The 14,839-nt window shown below is 40.4% G+C and overlaps 1 protein-coding gene across 2 annotated transcripts in view; it reads right to left on the bottom strand.

The window, feature by feature from the left end:
- Positions 1–14,839, bottom strand: part of MKLN1 (muskelin 1) — a 106,502-nt gene that overhangs the window by 72,370 nt on the left and 19,293 nt on the right. Inside the window, exons 3-5 of one of the 2 annotated variants that reach the window (XM_065838136.2) lie at positions 11,028–11,170; positions 9,548–9,636; positions 3,349–3,458 (exon numbers count right to left, since the gene is read on the bottom strand). In XM_065838136.2, coding sequence (XP_065694208.1) covers positions 3,349–3,458; positions 9,548–9,636; positions 11,028–11,170 — 342 coding nt within the window. Of the gene's footprint in view, positions 1–3,348; positions 3,459–9,547; positions 9,637–11,027; positions 11,171–14,839 lie in introns of those variants that run through there. The other variant, XM_071803539.1, reaches the window with a different exon arrangement.

Below are 14,839 nucleotides of genomic sequence, written 5' to 3'. Positions count from 1 at the left end.
TCACTCGCTGTGTTTTCAAAGCTTCTAACAACACATATAAGTAACACAGATTTAAGTTGGTAAATAGCAGAACCACTTATGTTAAATTCAAACCTAAATTTTAAGGCATAAAGGAAAAAATAAGTCATCTCAATTTCTATCTTTAACACACACCTACTGCGGTAAAAAACAAATGTAACTTAACCATCTGTAAGACTGATCAAAGTACAGGCAAAATATTTCACTCCTAAATGGACACAACAGCTAAAAGTGAAGTTTATGGTATTTAAATGAACAGAATCTTTCTGAAAACCTGCAAGTGACGCTAACGTTCAACAAAAATTAGTGGTCTCAAAATAATGGCTCTATGGCAAGAATCTCAAACTGAAGCAGCTAAAAAGAAACACGGCCATGTGCTATATTTTTAGTTCTTAATCCATCAGTATTTCACAGCTGCAAATAGCCAGAACTACGCATTTTTAGAAAATCAGTTCCCAGCCCACACGAAAAAGGCCAAGGACACGTACCGATAAAAACGCAAGACTGTGGCAGAGTAATATTAAAGCTAAAACAGAGTTTCACAGCACAACTGGAAAAAACACTTTTGTTTTCCTCCTAAGAGAGATACCTAAGACACTGGCTTTAAGCTAAAGTTCACTTAAATCAGTCAAGGCCAAAACCACATTAGATTCTTTGTTGCTCAAAGGGGTAGCAAAGAAAAGGAAGACTGCACACCAGGAATAAGCAGCTTCTGCACTTTGAGCTCCTCTAGTTTAGACATCAGACCAAATTCGGGCTTGGCGTATTTCCACTGACTGACAGACACGGTTTATCAAACATGCAATGACTGTTGGGTGCAGGTTGGCCACTTGATGCGATAATAAAATGTCTGGATTTAAGTGATGCCACAGTTGTACTTCAGAAGTTAACTGTAAAAACTTTTCTATGCAAAAAGGTGTATAAAACGTATATAAAAGGCTCCTTTTATATGCTGTCACAAAGGTTTAAAGAGATGACAATCCAAACAATTGCTTTGATCCGAAGCTGTAAATAATTCCCATGGTTAAAAATGTAACGAGAGTGTGAGACTAAGACATTAACAATGTCAAACACCAGCAGAATTAAAAAATATTTAAGTGTTCATTATCAAAACCAAAAGTGATAGCCAATGATAAACTACCACTTGTTAGAATCGTAGAATCATTCAGGTTGGAAAAGACCCTTAAGATCATCAAGTCCAACCGTTAACCCAACACTGCCAAGTCCACAACTAAACCACGTCCCTAGGAACCCCATCTCCGTGTCTTTTAAACCCCTCCAGGGATGGCGACTCCACCACTGCCCTGGGCAGCCTGTTCCAATGTGTGAAATAGTTTAAGTGTGCCCAGTCTTGAGGAAAAGCAAGGACAGCAAGGAGAAAGCAGCAGGGAAGGAACTGAGGAATGCGGTTGTTGCTTTAAGTCCTCATCTGTTACCCCCAACTTCACTCCCCCCAGGAAAGGGAGGTTTTGTTGGTTGAAGCACACACAACAAATAAGAATCAGCAACTTCACGCAGAACCTTCTTTTAATCTGACATCTCAGGCAATAAAGAATTATTAGGTTTCAAAGAACATTACTAGATTTCCAAAAACATACATTAAAATATTCACACCATCTCAAAGAACTGGAAGAAACAGGTCGACCTTTCTGCATTTCCCCAAATATGGGTCAGCACTTATATCCTCCTATGTGGGTCCAGCAACAGTGGCCTCTCAGGACTGTGAGAGCAGAACATCAGTGAGACACGCACTCATCACCAAAAACTTGGCAACTGCTCCCAGCAGAGCCCAAACAATCATGACTAAGTCTCTGCCTGGCTGCTTTAGGGCTCTAAGCTCCAGAAGAACAATGCTGGCACCCCTTGAAGAAGCTGTCACTACGTACACGCTGACCATGAAAAGTGTCAATTCTGTGGGATAAGAGGGAACAAAACAGATGCTGACATCATCATCAGATGGTTCTGATGATGATGATGATGTCAGGAGCTTCCTGATTGCAGCAACTGGTCAAAAATGCCAGAGACACCACCATGTGCACAGAAAACCATCAGCAGCCTCTGTCAACTGGACTTTTCAGAGTCATACACCAGTAATCAGGAGACTAATGACCACAATACCACTTTAATCATAAAGCAGATACAAGCAATTTCCACTGTGCTGTCAATGCTGTTTTAAAATGCTCCATGAAGCAGCTTGTGACGTTGATATAACCAAGTATGAGCCAGATAGCACAGCCACAAGGTTTCCTGACCATACTGGCAACACCATAAACTGGGGAGGGAGCCTCAATACTACAATAAAATGAAATCTTTATCCTCTTTAAAGTTTTTCCTTCTGGAAGCAGAGATATGTTGCTCCGCTACCCAGTCCTATTCAGCTGGAAAGGATGTCTTCTCTGCAACACAACATGAATTTCATGAATTGTTCCAGAAGATCTATGCATAAAAAGCAGCCACGAAATGAATTCTGGTCATCAACGTACGCTTCCCTCCCACAGGAGTGGCATCTGTTGTACGCAATTAAATGCAGTTTATACAAATAATGTTTAGAACCCTTTGAACTTTCTGTCTATCAAAGCGACAAATGGTATAAATCATCTCATCTCACAGTCCAGGGGCATCAGCTCCCCTCTGTTCCACAATATTCAGCAAAAAGACGCTAAGAGGGAAACATCAGAAGTGCAAGGAGCTGCAACAGCAAAGACACCAACATGGATTCTCTTTAAAACAAGCTCATTTTTATACCCTGTAAGAAAAGCTGCATATGTAACCCAGAAGGCTCTAAGCTCACATGTAATTCTACAAAAGGACTCGTGGGGTAAAAGAATTACCAGTCAAAAGGCGAGAAAAGGGAGAAATGGAATCTGGTTTTGATAAGATTCGTTTAACTTGCAATACAAATGCTATTTTACTAAAATTGTCCATTTTGACTCAGTGTTCCTTTCTTTCAAGGTTCTCTCGTGATGTCTACCTGACAGCTTAGTTTGGGTTTGGTTGGTTTTTGTGGGGTTTGTTCGGTTTGGTTTTTTCTTTGTTGTGGGTGTTGGTTTATTTGGGGGGGGTTGGTTCTTGATTTGTGGGTTTTTTTGTGGTGGTGGTTTTGGGAGAGTGTTTTGTTGTTGTTTTTTAAAGAGAATCAGCAAATACAATTCCAAGAGATTCACTCAGTACAAGTCAGCCACATGGTTTGAGTTTTAACTACGCGTGTTTGTTGTTTTAATAGCTGATATTCAAGGAATGAAAAGGTCACATAATTCCAGTAAGAGAAGTTTCACAAGATTCCAAGGCTACAAATCTTCCAACAAACAGGCATCTAAAATGCAGGCCTACCTTGCTGTACCAGTTGAGGCACGGCTGGACCACATCTGGATCATCAATGCCATTAAGTTCAACATACCAGATACTAAAATTGAAGCTAGGTCCCCAGGATAAGAGTGGAACTGGAGAAGAAAGGAAAAGGAGAAAAACAATGCATAAACATCAGACAACCACTGCGTTAGTCTTAACAGGCTATATACATAGTACTATTTCAACAGAATGCTGCTAAACGTTACACAATATTCAGTATTTCTGATTTGACATAAGTTCTAGTTCTTTTAAGCAAGCTTAGGAAAATTACCAAATACATCATGTTAAAGTTGTCATTTAAAGCAACCTGTGCCAAGCGCCATTAACACAGCAGATCATTACAAAGCAGAAGCTCGCTGCAAGCAAAAGAGCAAAAATACTATGATTTCAAGCAGCTCAGAGAGGCAACAAGCTTTGACATGGATGGGAATCACGAGCATACCAGCGCCAGTCGTTGCTCCTAACAGTACATTTATTTCTGCATTTGTCAGCAACAATTATTTTCCCTAATGATGAAGACGAGAAACTTGGGTATTTTAAATTTTACAAAATTAGTAACGTCTGCAAGTTGTGGAGGAGAGAGGGAGGGAAAACTGACAGTTTCCAATTTAAAAACTGTATTTTTTTAAAGCTTAAGTCTGTGCAGCTTTTTGGCCAATACTGTTTTATCTGCGTATTGGAACAAACATACTTAAAATATTAAATGTCCTGTGAAACACACTGCAGGCCTCTCACGTAAGGCTTAACATCTATGGCCTTGCACTGATCTATTGATTAATCTGCAGGTTAAGACTTGGTTTTGCTTTTCACAGCAACTCCAAACCCCAGAAAACCCACGTGAACTCTGACTCCTTAAAACTGCAGTCAAATCAAGTTGTTTCATTTCAAATACTTTTGTTTCATTTTTGATTTGACCACAACAGAACAACAGGAGGAGACAGTGTTAGACATGAATGAGTAGCTACCAGCAACAGCATGGAGCCCACTACTCCCTCCCTTTCTACAGAAACTGTTTGTGCCACGGAGAAATTGTCTTTCAAACCACTGTAACACACCACGGAGATTAACTTGTTGAACTAAAGGGTTTTCTGACCTACTCCTTCAAGAAATAAAACCCAGCATTCATCTTAAAGTTGTTCCTGAGCGGTTAAAGGTTCTTAAGCATTTACACTTCAAACAACCTAGATCTATCATTTTCTGCAATGTATTCAGGCACAAAGCTTACGTTCAAACACATTTTCTACATTCCAAAGGGTGTTTCTATGAACCTATTAAGTAAATACTGACAACTTCTGGCAACAGTCATCAGAAGAGATTTTTAGAAAAGATCCAAAGAGACTTTGAATATGCAATTCGTAACTGATTTTAATATCCATAAGTAGGTGTTTTATACATTATAGCTCTCAAATCATTTTGTACAAATAGTTTTGTTCTACGTGATTGCTCAGCAAACAAAGCGAGATGTTTCCAGAGCAGTTCCTAGGAGGTGCATGTTTGTGGAAACACGAGAAATGAACTGGTCAGGAATACCAAGAGTCACTTCTCTTCCCTCTACATTGTATACCCTGCCCAAGAGACTTCTTTCTTGCTTAGTTTTGCCCTTTGCACAAGCTGAATGTTGCCAATATGGTACCTTAATACCCTGAAACATTGCTAGTTTTAAATCCAAGTACACAGAAACTTCACCCTGGTTATCCCACCTATAAAGGCAGCAGACTGCCAAAATACCACGTGTAAGAGTAAAAAGTAAAATACCACCTTTGATTTTTCCTCAGACACAAAAAGAAGCCAAAATCAAACTGAGGTTAAATTTGCTATTTGCTCAGCTATAAAGAATCAAAACTTACACATCAGCTCCTTGCACTGAAACACCAAACCAAACCACAGTCCACCTCAGATGGACCAAGACCATAGATCTCCTGATAGCCAACCTGAGGCCAAGTTCACAGGTCTGAGTTGACTGGGTAAGAAAAACAACCTTCCCACCTCACTCCAGAAAAAAGCAGAGATGTCCACCTCTATTTCTTTCCAGCAGCTCTTCATACAACTTATACCGACTTCTCCTGGCAAAAATTAACAATCCTCTTGTCTTCGTAGCCAAGTACAGCTTGAAAGATCTATCAGGACATGCAAAGGAATCCTGGGTAGCTACCACCACAAAAAAACGCAAAGCCATTAACTTGCTGACACTTCCACCCCTCAGTTAATTCAGAGACTGCAAAGTCTTGTTTAAAAGAAGGAAACAAAAGACCAGAAATGGTGATTTAAACAAAGATTTTCATGGTACCATCATCTACTTTGAGATGTTATACAGCGAACGCAGGGCTGCACAGAGAGAACACTGAATTTCACCTATTTAAACTACTCCACATGTGCAGGAAAAGAAATGAAGTTTAAGAGTTGAAGTGGTAACATGATTTCTAGTCCCTTCACAAGGGCCACGTGTTCTGCCAAATTATCTCAGTTTTGAACCTCTTTCCTGGTTCCCAGACTTCACGAAGGAGACACCTCCCATCCTTTTCTCTGCCTTCCCCCTTTTGAAGCCTTCACAGGTGTGGTTAGATCTTTAGACACATCTCCTTTTAGACCAGGTACAATTTAACCCAGACCTGGAACAAGGAAACACTAAGTGCAGTGTGAAAGTAACAGCAGCCACACAAACAGTGATAAGCATTACTTGCCAGCGTGCCACACGAATCTTACTTTTATTTTTGCACAAAGTTGGGAGGTAACAGCAGTCTGGGATGCTCACATCCCAGAATCACATATAAGCCCTCCAGAGTCCAAGCCCATTTCTTTTCTCACTTCTCCCAATGGTTGGTTTTCATTTGTCATCCCCTTCACCCACTTTAGACCTCACACCACAGCCTGGGTAGACACAAACCTACTAGAGCTTCTGCAACAGCTGAGAAACATCCTCCAAATATCAGTAAATACCCTATCCTGCAATACAGCTACAGAGGCCACATCTTACACTATCCCCTATTTGCTATATCGGTGTCTTCCCCACCCTTGAGGTGAAAACACATTACAATTAGAGGTGTTGAATCTGAAGCCTAAAGCTACAGTTATTTCTGCAGCTCTTACCATAACGTCACCTCAATATGGGGTTTTTTTTTGCTGCATATACTACAGCAATCCACCCCGAAACACATTACATAAGTTCAGAGCAGCTGAATGGTCACAGCCAGGTGCCCAGCAGAAGAAAAATAAAATACAATCAAAAAAATAAAATAAAAACAATATCCCTTCAACAGAAGCAGAAGGTGTTTAGGTCACTTAAACATTTCTTTACCCACACAAGGATGATTTTAAGGGATATTCCTCAATAATCGGAAGCTCTGCCTAGACAAGGACTCCAATCCTATAAACTAGAGAGGACAGTAGCAGAGGCACCAAGCACAGTACAACAATTTCAAATACCTCTCAAGCTGATTTATGTGTCCCTCATCTACATGCAGAAGACACACAGTGTCTATTTGGAAAAACGCAGGTAAAGACATAGTCAATACATCTAACACAGGAAACTATTCCATAAAGAAAGTATTGCTCATTTTTATTACACCAAAACTTAAATCTTGAAGTCTCATTAATAACTCCCATGCTGGTAACAAGCTGGCACGAGAACTACAAATGGCATTTCTTCAAGCTCTTTCATGGCAATCAGTTGCAACATCACCTTCTGCTTTCAAGGACACAGTACAACAAAAAAAATCTATGCTTGGAGTAATCACAAAAAGAGTCAGAAACAAAAACTCACACATTAAAAAGATTATTCTTCAATATTTTGTCTGGATAAACATCATCTCCCCCCTCCCAAGTTTCTTAACGAGGTGTTACATGACATGTAAAAATTACATGTCAAGTAGGTCAAGAGCCTGCACAACTGGGCATTTCAGCGCTCAGGAACTGACACCAAACGAATTAAACTAAAAGAGTGTGAGTCTTTTCTTGACAAAAAGAGAGAAAAAGTTGGGTTTTTTGCTTTCTGCGAGTCTAAAACTTCCTCTAATGCATGAGCAATGGAAGTTGTAGGAAGTATTTTGCCCTCTTATAGATCTACTCATGTCATGTTCCTCCCGCCCTGCCCTCCCATATAAACCTGTTAACAGTAGTATATAGATCAGAATGCTTTAACCACAAAATTATAAAGCAAATACTCCAGGCAAGTCATTGCCAAACCACCTAATGCCTTCCCCAAATACGCAAACCTCACTGATACCAGTAACTTCCGTGGTGTCCGTCTCTAAAAGTCCAAAAGGGCAGATTTTGGTCTCATGTTTACTGGCAGTGTTTCAAGGAACACAGCACGGTATTTCGAATTTTGAGTTACTTTGGCGAGCAGCTTGGAAATTTTAACAAACTGAAAACATATTCAAGCTGTGACTCTGAAAAATAACAGAATTTCGTAACATCGTTTTGCAGTTGTTTCACAGCAGAAAACACCATCGCAATTTCATAACAAAATGACGCTAGCCATCAACTCCAGGTTTTAATAGGTTTTGGTGAAAAGGCCGCTTTGATTTCTGTCCTAGCACAGGAATTTCTTCATAGAAGATAGCTTCAAGAAATGAAAAGTTATAGCTCAAAAGGAAAGCTCATCTCAAAGCATAACTAGTGAGCAAGTGACAGTTACATTAATATTAGTTTTGTATTAAACACATAATTGTTATTGCTGCATGAGGAACCCATCTCAACAAAACAAGCCATGTAACTCTTACTATTACTCATGTAACATAAGAGAAAAAACCCTGGTAGTAGGAATTAATCAGTATTTTACTTCCCTAGCAAGTTCCAACTTAACTGCTACGATCCGTAACATCAGAACACATTTTGCTGAAATACAACTCACACGTCCAGAGAAGTGGCTGATAATCTTTCCATTCACCCATTTAGCCCTTCAAAAACTACCTGCTGGTTTTTAGACATGGAAAAATAATAGTTTGCCTAAAAACCTTATGTGGGAAGCTTCAGAATACATTAAGAAAAAAGAAAATCAATTTAGCTTTCTTGATGTTACTCAAGCTTTAAGTATTCCTCTGCTCCTCTTGAGGTTTCCTCAAGCCAAGTGCTACAGATGCTTCAAGAAGTAGCAGCCAAAACCAAACCAAATGAACAAACCAAATTTCTCCACTTCTCTAGGAATGGGAAACACCACCATCCGTGGCACACAAATGAGAACTTGATTCCCAGCCTGAAGCTTTCAGTTCCTCAGGCAAACGTGAGATTCAGAAACTGCTGTAGGAAACACTAGAGCAATGGGCTCCAAGGGGAGCCCCTACAGTCACTATCATCCAAGTCTTGGCAAAGGAATTACCCAACGCTACAAAACACTCCCTAAATTCATCTGAATTAGTCAACAGGATTTTATTTTTCAAGCAACTGCCTCCTTGATCTATTTTTAACCTTCAGCAGCCCGTTTAAAACCAGTCATTCTTTCACTATCTCAGTAGGTAGGAAGGGCAAGATAAATGTAGTGAACTACAAAAAGCCAAAAGGCCCTAAATTCTTGAATTAAATCCAACCGGTATCACTGACGGCCTCTGTAAGACACTTGTTCTCTCTGCCCTGCATGAAGCAAGGAAGAGAGACCCTCACCTGCTCCCACCGCAAGTCACCTTCATTAGCACCCTTTTTAAAAACCTTCAGAGAAACAAGACTAGATATCACAGGCTATAAGTCTTCTTTGCCCCTGGATGTCACTTTTAGCCAGAGATGAGACAATGTTTAGAGTAGCAGGAAGAGAACAAGGAAGGGTTCTGCTGTTGCTCTACATGTCGCAAGCCTGTTGGAGAACAAAAGACTTCAACCTTTTTCAAACTCTAAAGTTGTCAGTGCTATAACTTGTTACCAGTATTTAGAGTTTAATGATTATTTTAAAGCTCTATACAGCAATTTATAGTAGGACAGTAAGCAGCTTCTCCAGCAATTAGTTGACTCAACACTATATTTCTGAAAATTACTGTATTTCACTTTCATTCCCCAGGATTTAAATTATGAAGCTATTATTCCTTAGTAACAGGACTTCACTGTGTTCCAATCTAACCAGCCTAAAAGATCATGAAATGGAACAGCTATTGTGGATACTTTGCCTGTGTACAATGAAGTCACAAGTGCCAAGACTGGCACAAGTATAAGAAGAGATTATTTTCTACTCAGAATGCCGAAAAAATGCATTTACCTATCTTAATGAATCGACAGGGGAACATCTGTTCATCAATTTTATGCTTCAAGGTGAATGTTTCTTTGTTATAATCATTCTTTAAGCCACTGTGGGAAAAAATAAATAAGGTTACTAAATCTTACCTTGTATTTTAGGACTAGCTAATAAACGCGATCTAGGTCATGCCTGAAATGCGAAGCTTGTTTCATATTACTACGAATCACAGGTACGCATGCTGGACCAATGCCTGGACTGCTGTCCACCACCTCATCTCCCTGGCTGGTGGCTTTGGGAGAGAACATCGGATCAACGCTGCTCGTCTGCACCTGTACCCCTGCGACTTCAGCAATCTGCCTGAACCTCACTGATCTGTTTTTAAGAGGGACATGGACCAGCTCTCACAATTATCACACTGCCAGAGCGCTGTGTGATCCATTTATGGGCATTACTTTATAAAAGCAGCAAATATTTAGTATAATTTATCAAAAATCTTAAGTCCATTCTTACTGAAGATGCAAGTACAGGCCCCAAAATGGATTTCTATTAAACTTCAGTGCAAGTCAAATGACATTAGATATTAATAATTACTATGCTACTAAGACTTCTTTCCCCTTAATTCTAGCAGCAATAAAGTCAGCATTACAAGACTGGTCTATCTAAAGAGGGCAAAAGGGTGGGAAGGGTTGTGGGTAGTTTCTAGATGGTCTTGAAGGATACCTGCAACAAAAGAACTTCCCATGTTTCTCCATGGCTATTCTGCTTGAGTACAGACAATGTACACCCATATATTTCCCAGAAATGGACTTTTCCTTCTGTAGGCCTCCAAAAATAGCCTAGTTCTTCCTACTTATTTCTCTTGTGCTCCTAGATATTTAAACATAATTCCCCTTTCTGAAAGAAAACAGTCCTTACAAGGCCCTTACAATTTTACATTAGCAACTACTCAGAAGTTCTGGATAGCCTGAATAGCCAAAAGGCTCTTTCTTTAGTTCCTACCAGTAAAACTACCAAATCAAAGTAAACAAAGGAAAACACAGGTTTCCCATCTGCTTATTTATTTACCCATTTGCAGAAAGGCAGAGCAGCTGACTAGTTTAGACCTTTATAGCTGCAACAAGGTCCTTAACCCACGCAGGTTACTTGGGCTTTTAAAAGCTACTTTAAATTACCTGCACCTGGGGAATCATTTCTCTTGTGCCTCAAGAACACGGAAGAAAAGAACTGCAACCCAGCAACGCTGTACCCCACTCTCAGCTCTTCCAAATCTCCAAGAGTCTGCTCTGCACAAATGCTCTGCGGTTAGAGCAGAGTAAGGAAGGCTTCCTGGGGCGAGCATTGGGATTGCTGCTCTCTGACCTGACCACAAACACAAGGGCAGCTAATGGCAGGATCACCACCATGGCTCTATTACACTGTCAGCCATGTGTCTGCTTGGGGAAGGGGTAAAGAACATTTTGGTCCAGTCTTTACAATTATCATAGCTTTACGATTATCTTACCTGGATAAGAGATCTGTCATGTTTTCCTCATTCATCCCACCAAAGACTTTAAACTTCTTTAAATTGCAGACATGCGTTTTCTCGTATTTGCCAAATGTGATACTCTGGACTATGGCAGGTCTTTCAAGTTTCAGAATCAAATACTGCGGAAGAAAGGACAGTCAATTTTAATATTAAAGCCAAGGCTGTAAAACACACTAAGGGAGAAGCATTATAGCCTTCAAAAAATTCAGTTTACAAAGCCAGAGAATGACGGATGAGTCCTCCCCATTATTATATTATCTCCTGTGTTCCTGGAATGAAGCAAAGGTCTTTTAGGAATATGACTTTAAAAAGCAGCTTATCCAGGAAAGAGTTGCTTGAACTTCCTATTCCTAGGCATTTCTATTCAGGGCTTACATACATTTCTTCAAGTTGGATGCAAGACTTCCTGAAATCTGGCAAATAGGATCAAACTACTGAGAGTGATGATTCAAACACCCACTACAGTCTGAAATGAAACCTAAACTGAATGCACAATTAGATAAATACAGTATGTTCCACATGCTAAAAGAACACCAAATTACTTTTCCTCTCTGGGCTCACACTATTTAACCACTGAACACAGACTAAGTTTGATGTGTGGCTAACATAGGAACCAACTGCTTATTAACCACGCCAAATAAAAACAAGCCACTAACAGACAATAAAGGAGTTTTACACATAAAAGGATGAAAAGTTCTCCCTTGTGCTCCCCCTCACATAGATGCCCCCCGCACAGTGTATGAATAGTCAGATTATTTATATTCAGGTCCCAGCTACCAGCTTCACCAGCACTGCTGGATGAAAAGATCTGCTCCAGTTCTGGTCTGTCAGTTCCAGAAGGACAGGGAACTGCTGGAGAGAGTCCAGCGCAGCCACCAAGATGCTGAAGGGAGTGGAGCATCTCCCGTGTGAGGAAAGGCTGAGGGAGCTAGGGCTCTGGAGCTGGAGGAGACTGAGGGGTGGCCTCATTCATGTTTACAGATATATAAAGGGTGAGTGTCAGGAGGATGTAGCCAGGCTCTTCTCGGTGACAACCAATGGCAGGACAAGGGGCAATGGGTACAAACTGGAACACAAAAGGTTCCACTTAAATATGAGAGGAAACTTCTCAGTGAGGGTAACAGAACGTTGGACAAGGCTACCCAAGGAGGTTGTGGAGTCTCCTTCTCTGCAGACATTCAAACCCGCCTGGACACCTTCCTGTGGAACCTCAGCTGGGTGTTCCTGCTCCGGCAGGGGGGATTGCACTGGATGAGCTTTCCAGGTTCCTTCTAATCCCTGATATTCTGTGATTCTGTGAAAAGCATATGCGGGGAAGTGCTTACATCATTCATCAGGGACCATCAAGCTTATTTAACCTTTTGCTACAAAACAGGTCTTAGAGGGAGCCTGGAGACATCCTGTTTTGCAGAATACGTTGTTTTATACCTGAAAACCTGTGTTTAATTGCCTTCCCTGACTTCTCAGAAATAAGCAGTATGCAGAGAAACGGGACTAACTGCAGAATCAAAATTACTCATCATACTGGATTTTGTTCAAAAAACCTGTGGTCCAGGCTACAGCACAAGCATGTCAGCAAGGGCTGGGGAACACCTCCCACCACAGCCACTGCTGGTGGCCCTTTTCACCAAGCAGCAGCACAGCCAAAACCACACATGATGTAGTATTTTGACTCTTTCATCGACATAGAATCATTTTAGTTGGAAAAGACCTATAAGACCAAGTCCAACAGTTAACCTATCACTGTCAAGGCCATCTCTGAACCGTGTCCCTAAGAACACCATCTACGTGTCTTTTAAACCCCTCCAGGGATGGTGACTCCACCACTGCCCTGGACAGCCTGTTCCATCATCATAGATTATTTACATGCATGTGGCTGCTTTCAATGGTTCCTGAATAAAGACTACTTCCCCTTAAAGTGTCATGAGCATCACCCTGCTTGTCCTAAACAGTTCCCTCAGGATGACAATTGTACACCCTAGAAGCATTTCTTTTGGGTGAAAAGCAGAACAATTTTTCCCCATCCATTCATTTCTCGGTCTTTCTGTCATGGCCCTATAAACCAATTAAATCCAAATCTCGGAGCAGCACTGACATCATTTTAGTGAGCATCAGGATAAACGTGTGATCTCAATGGCTGGTTCTTACTATGTTTCCAAAAATCTTAGTTTAAAACTAGTATATGTAGTGGTTATAGATGATAATGGAAACTAGATAGGGAAGATTTACTGCCAAAGATGCTTCCAGCAACTCAAAGATTTTCAGAATGAAGACAAAACAGTATCAGCACTGTCACGGTCCAACAGAAGAATGCTTTGGTCCTTCTCCAGATTTTGGGGTTTTTTTAATGAAAAACCTCTAGTTTTGCAGATAACACTATCAACTTTAATGCTAGATCCCACTAGTTTAACTAGCAGTAAGCCATGCTTTTGTTCCAAAGTACTTTACAAACTTCAGAAAAAAAAGCAAAGTTCTATCCAGAAAACAGATTTTTCTAAAGCAGAGAAACGGAAGGGATGAGCAAAAAGCTGGTCCTGTAATGAGTAAGGCAATACTTGATACATGGCACAGCCCGCTGCCAAAATTCCCATGCAGAACAGACAGTACACAACAACGTCTGAGAACTCCTCCTACACCATCGTATCTTCCCTGCAGATTTCTCCCGAAGCTGAAAAAGCGAAGCTAACGCTACCAGCATCAGCAACTGCAATTCTTAATCTTGCTGGAATCATAAACCTGACGTTTGGGTCACGAAGACATACTTTTCTCCAGTATCACGCGAAGTTTGCAAAGGCTTGGCACAAACATCATCCTGCATTATTCAATTTTTTTTTTGCCCTAAATTAAGGGAGAGAAAAGCAGGACTGCAGTTAAACTGTTTATCTTGGCATACGTGCCTAGAAAGGAGCAAGGAATGGCAATTACTCCATATGGCCAGCAGTGATTTCTTAAACCTACAGACAGGGAAGGAGCTTTGCAGCTCTCCTTGCTGCTTCCACACATCCCATCGCTTGATGAGTCAGGCAGACGCTACAGAAAATATAACCACAAAAGCTAAAGACAATCTTCTTGTGAATTTATCTGCCACCTGAAGCAAAAGACACATTTGATTCAAAGCCTGTGCCCTAATACCTGTACCTATGTATGCAACTTTATATTTTTTAAAAAATACGTCTACATACGTAGATTATTTTTGCTTTTATGTATAATGCTGCTGCCACTGTGGGTACAGGCTACAAATCTCACTGATGTTGATAAAAATATATTGCCTCAAGAGCTGCAAACAGCTGGCTGCATGGATATTTTTGGACTGCTCCCAGGATTTTAGAGGTGACAGACTATTCTCTGTAGCCTTCAAAGATGTGATAAAAGTATACAGAAGATCAAGTGATTTACTAAAGGCTGAGAGAACAAGTCTATGAGATTTCAGACAAATACATAGATCAAGATATTTGACATTTTTCTGTCCTATTGCTATAAGTGACATCAGTATGTTTAATATCCAAGTATTCATGAAGTATTCCAAAAATCCAAATATAAACGGAAGTGTTTGTTCATTAGAGACACAGCACACAGACACTAATTGGAGTAACCGTGCAAAAACCTCAAGCCTGAATTTTAAGCCTCAAATTACAACACTTACTAAAAAAGTTGCTATGAAACATCAGAAGAGTAAAACTTCTGGTTTATGATTAAAAGCATTTGTAAGTGCAGATGCCCAAAGAGCAGAGTAAAGTCACACACGGCACTTCAGCATCTCAACAGTTTGTTACTGTACATTCAAAAAA

Source organism: Patagioenas fasciata, chromosome 1 (genome assembly GCF_037038585.1).
Source record: "Patagioenas fasciata isolate bPatFas1 chromosome 1, bPatFas1.hap1, whole genome shotgun sequence".
Classification (NCBI taxonomy): Eukaryota; Metazoa; Chordata; class Aves; order Columbiformes; family Columbidae; genus Patagioenas; species Patagioenas fasciata.
The sequence above is the reverse complement of the archived record's forward strand: the minus strand, read 5'-3'. Positions and strand labels throughout refer to the sequence as shown.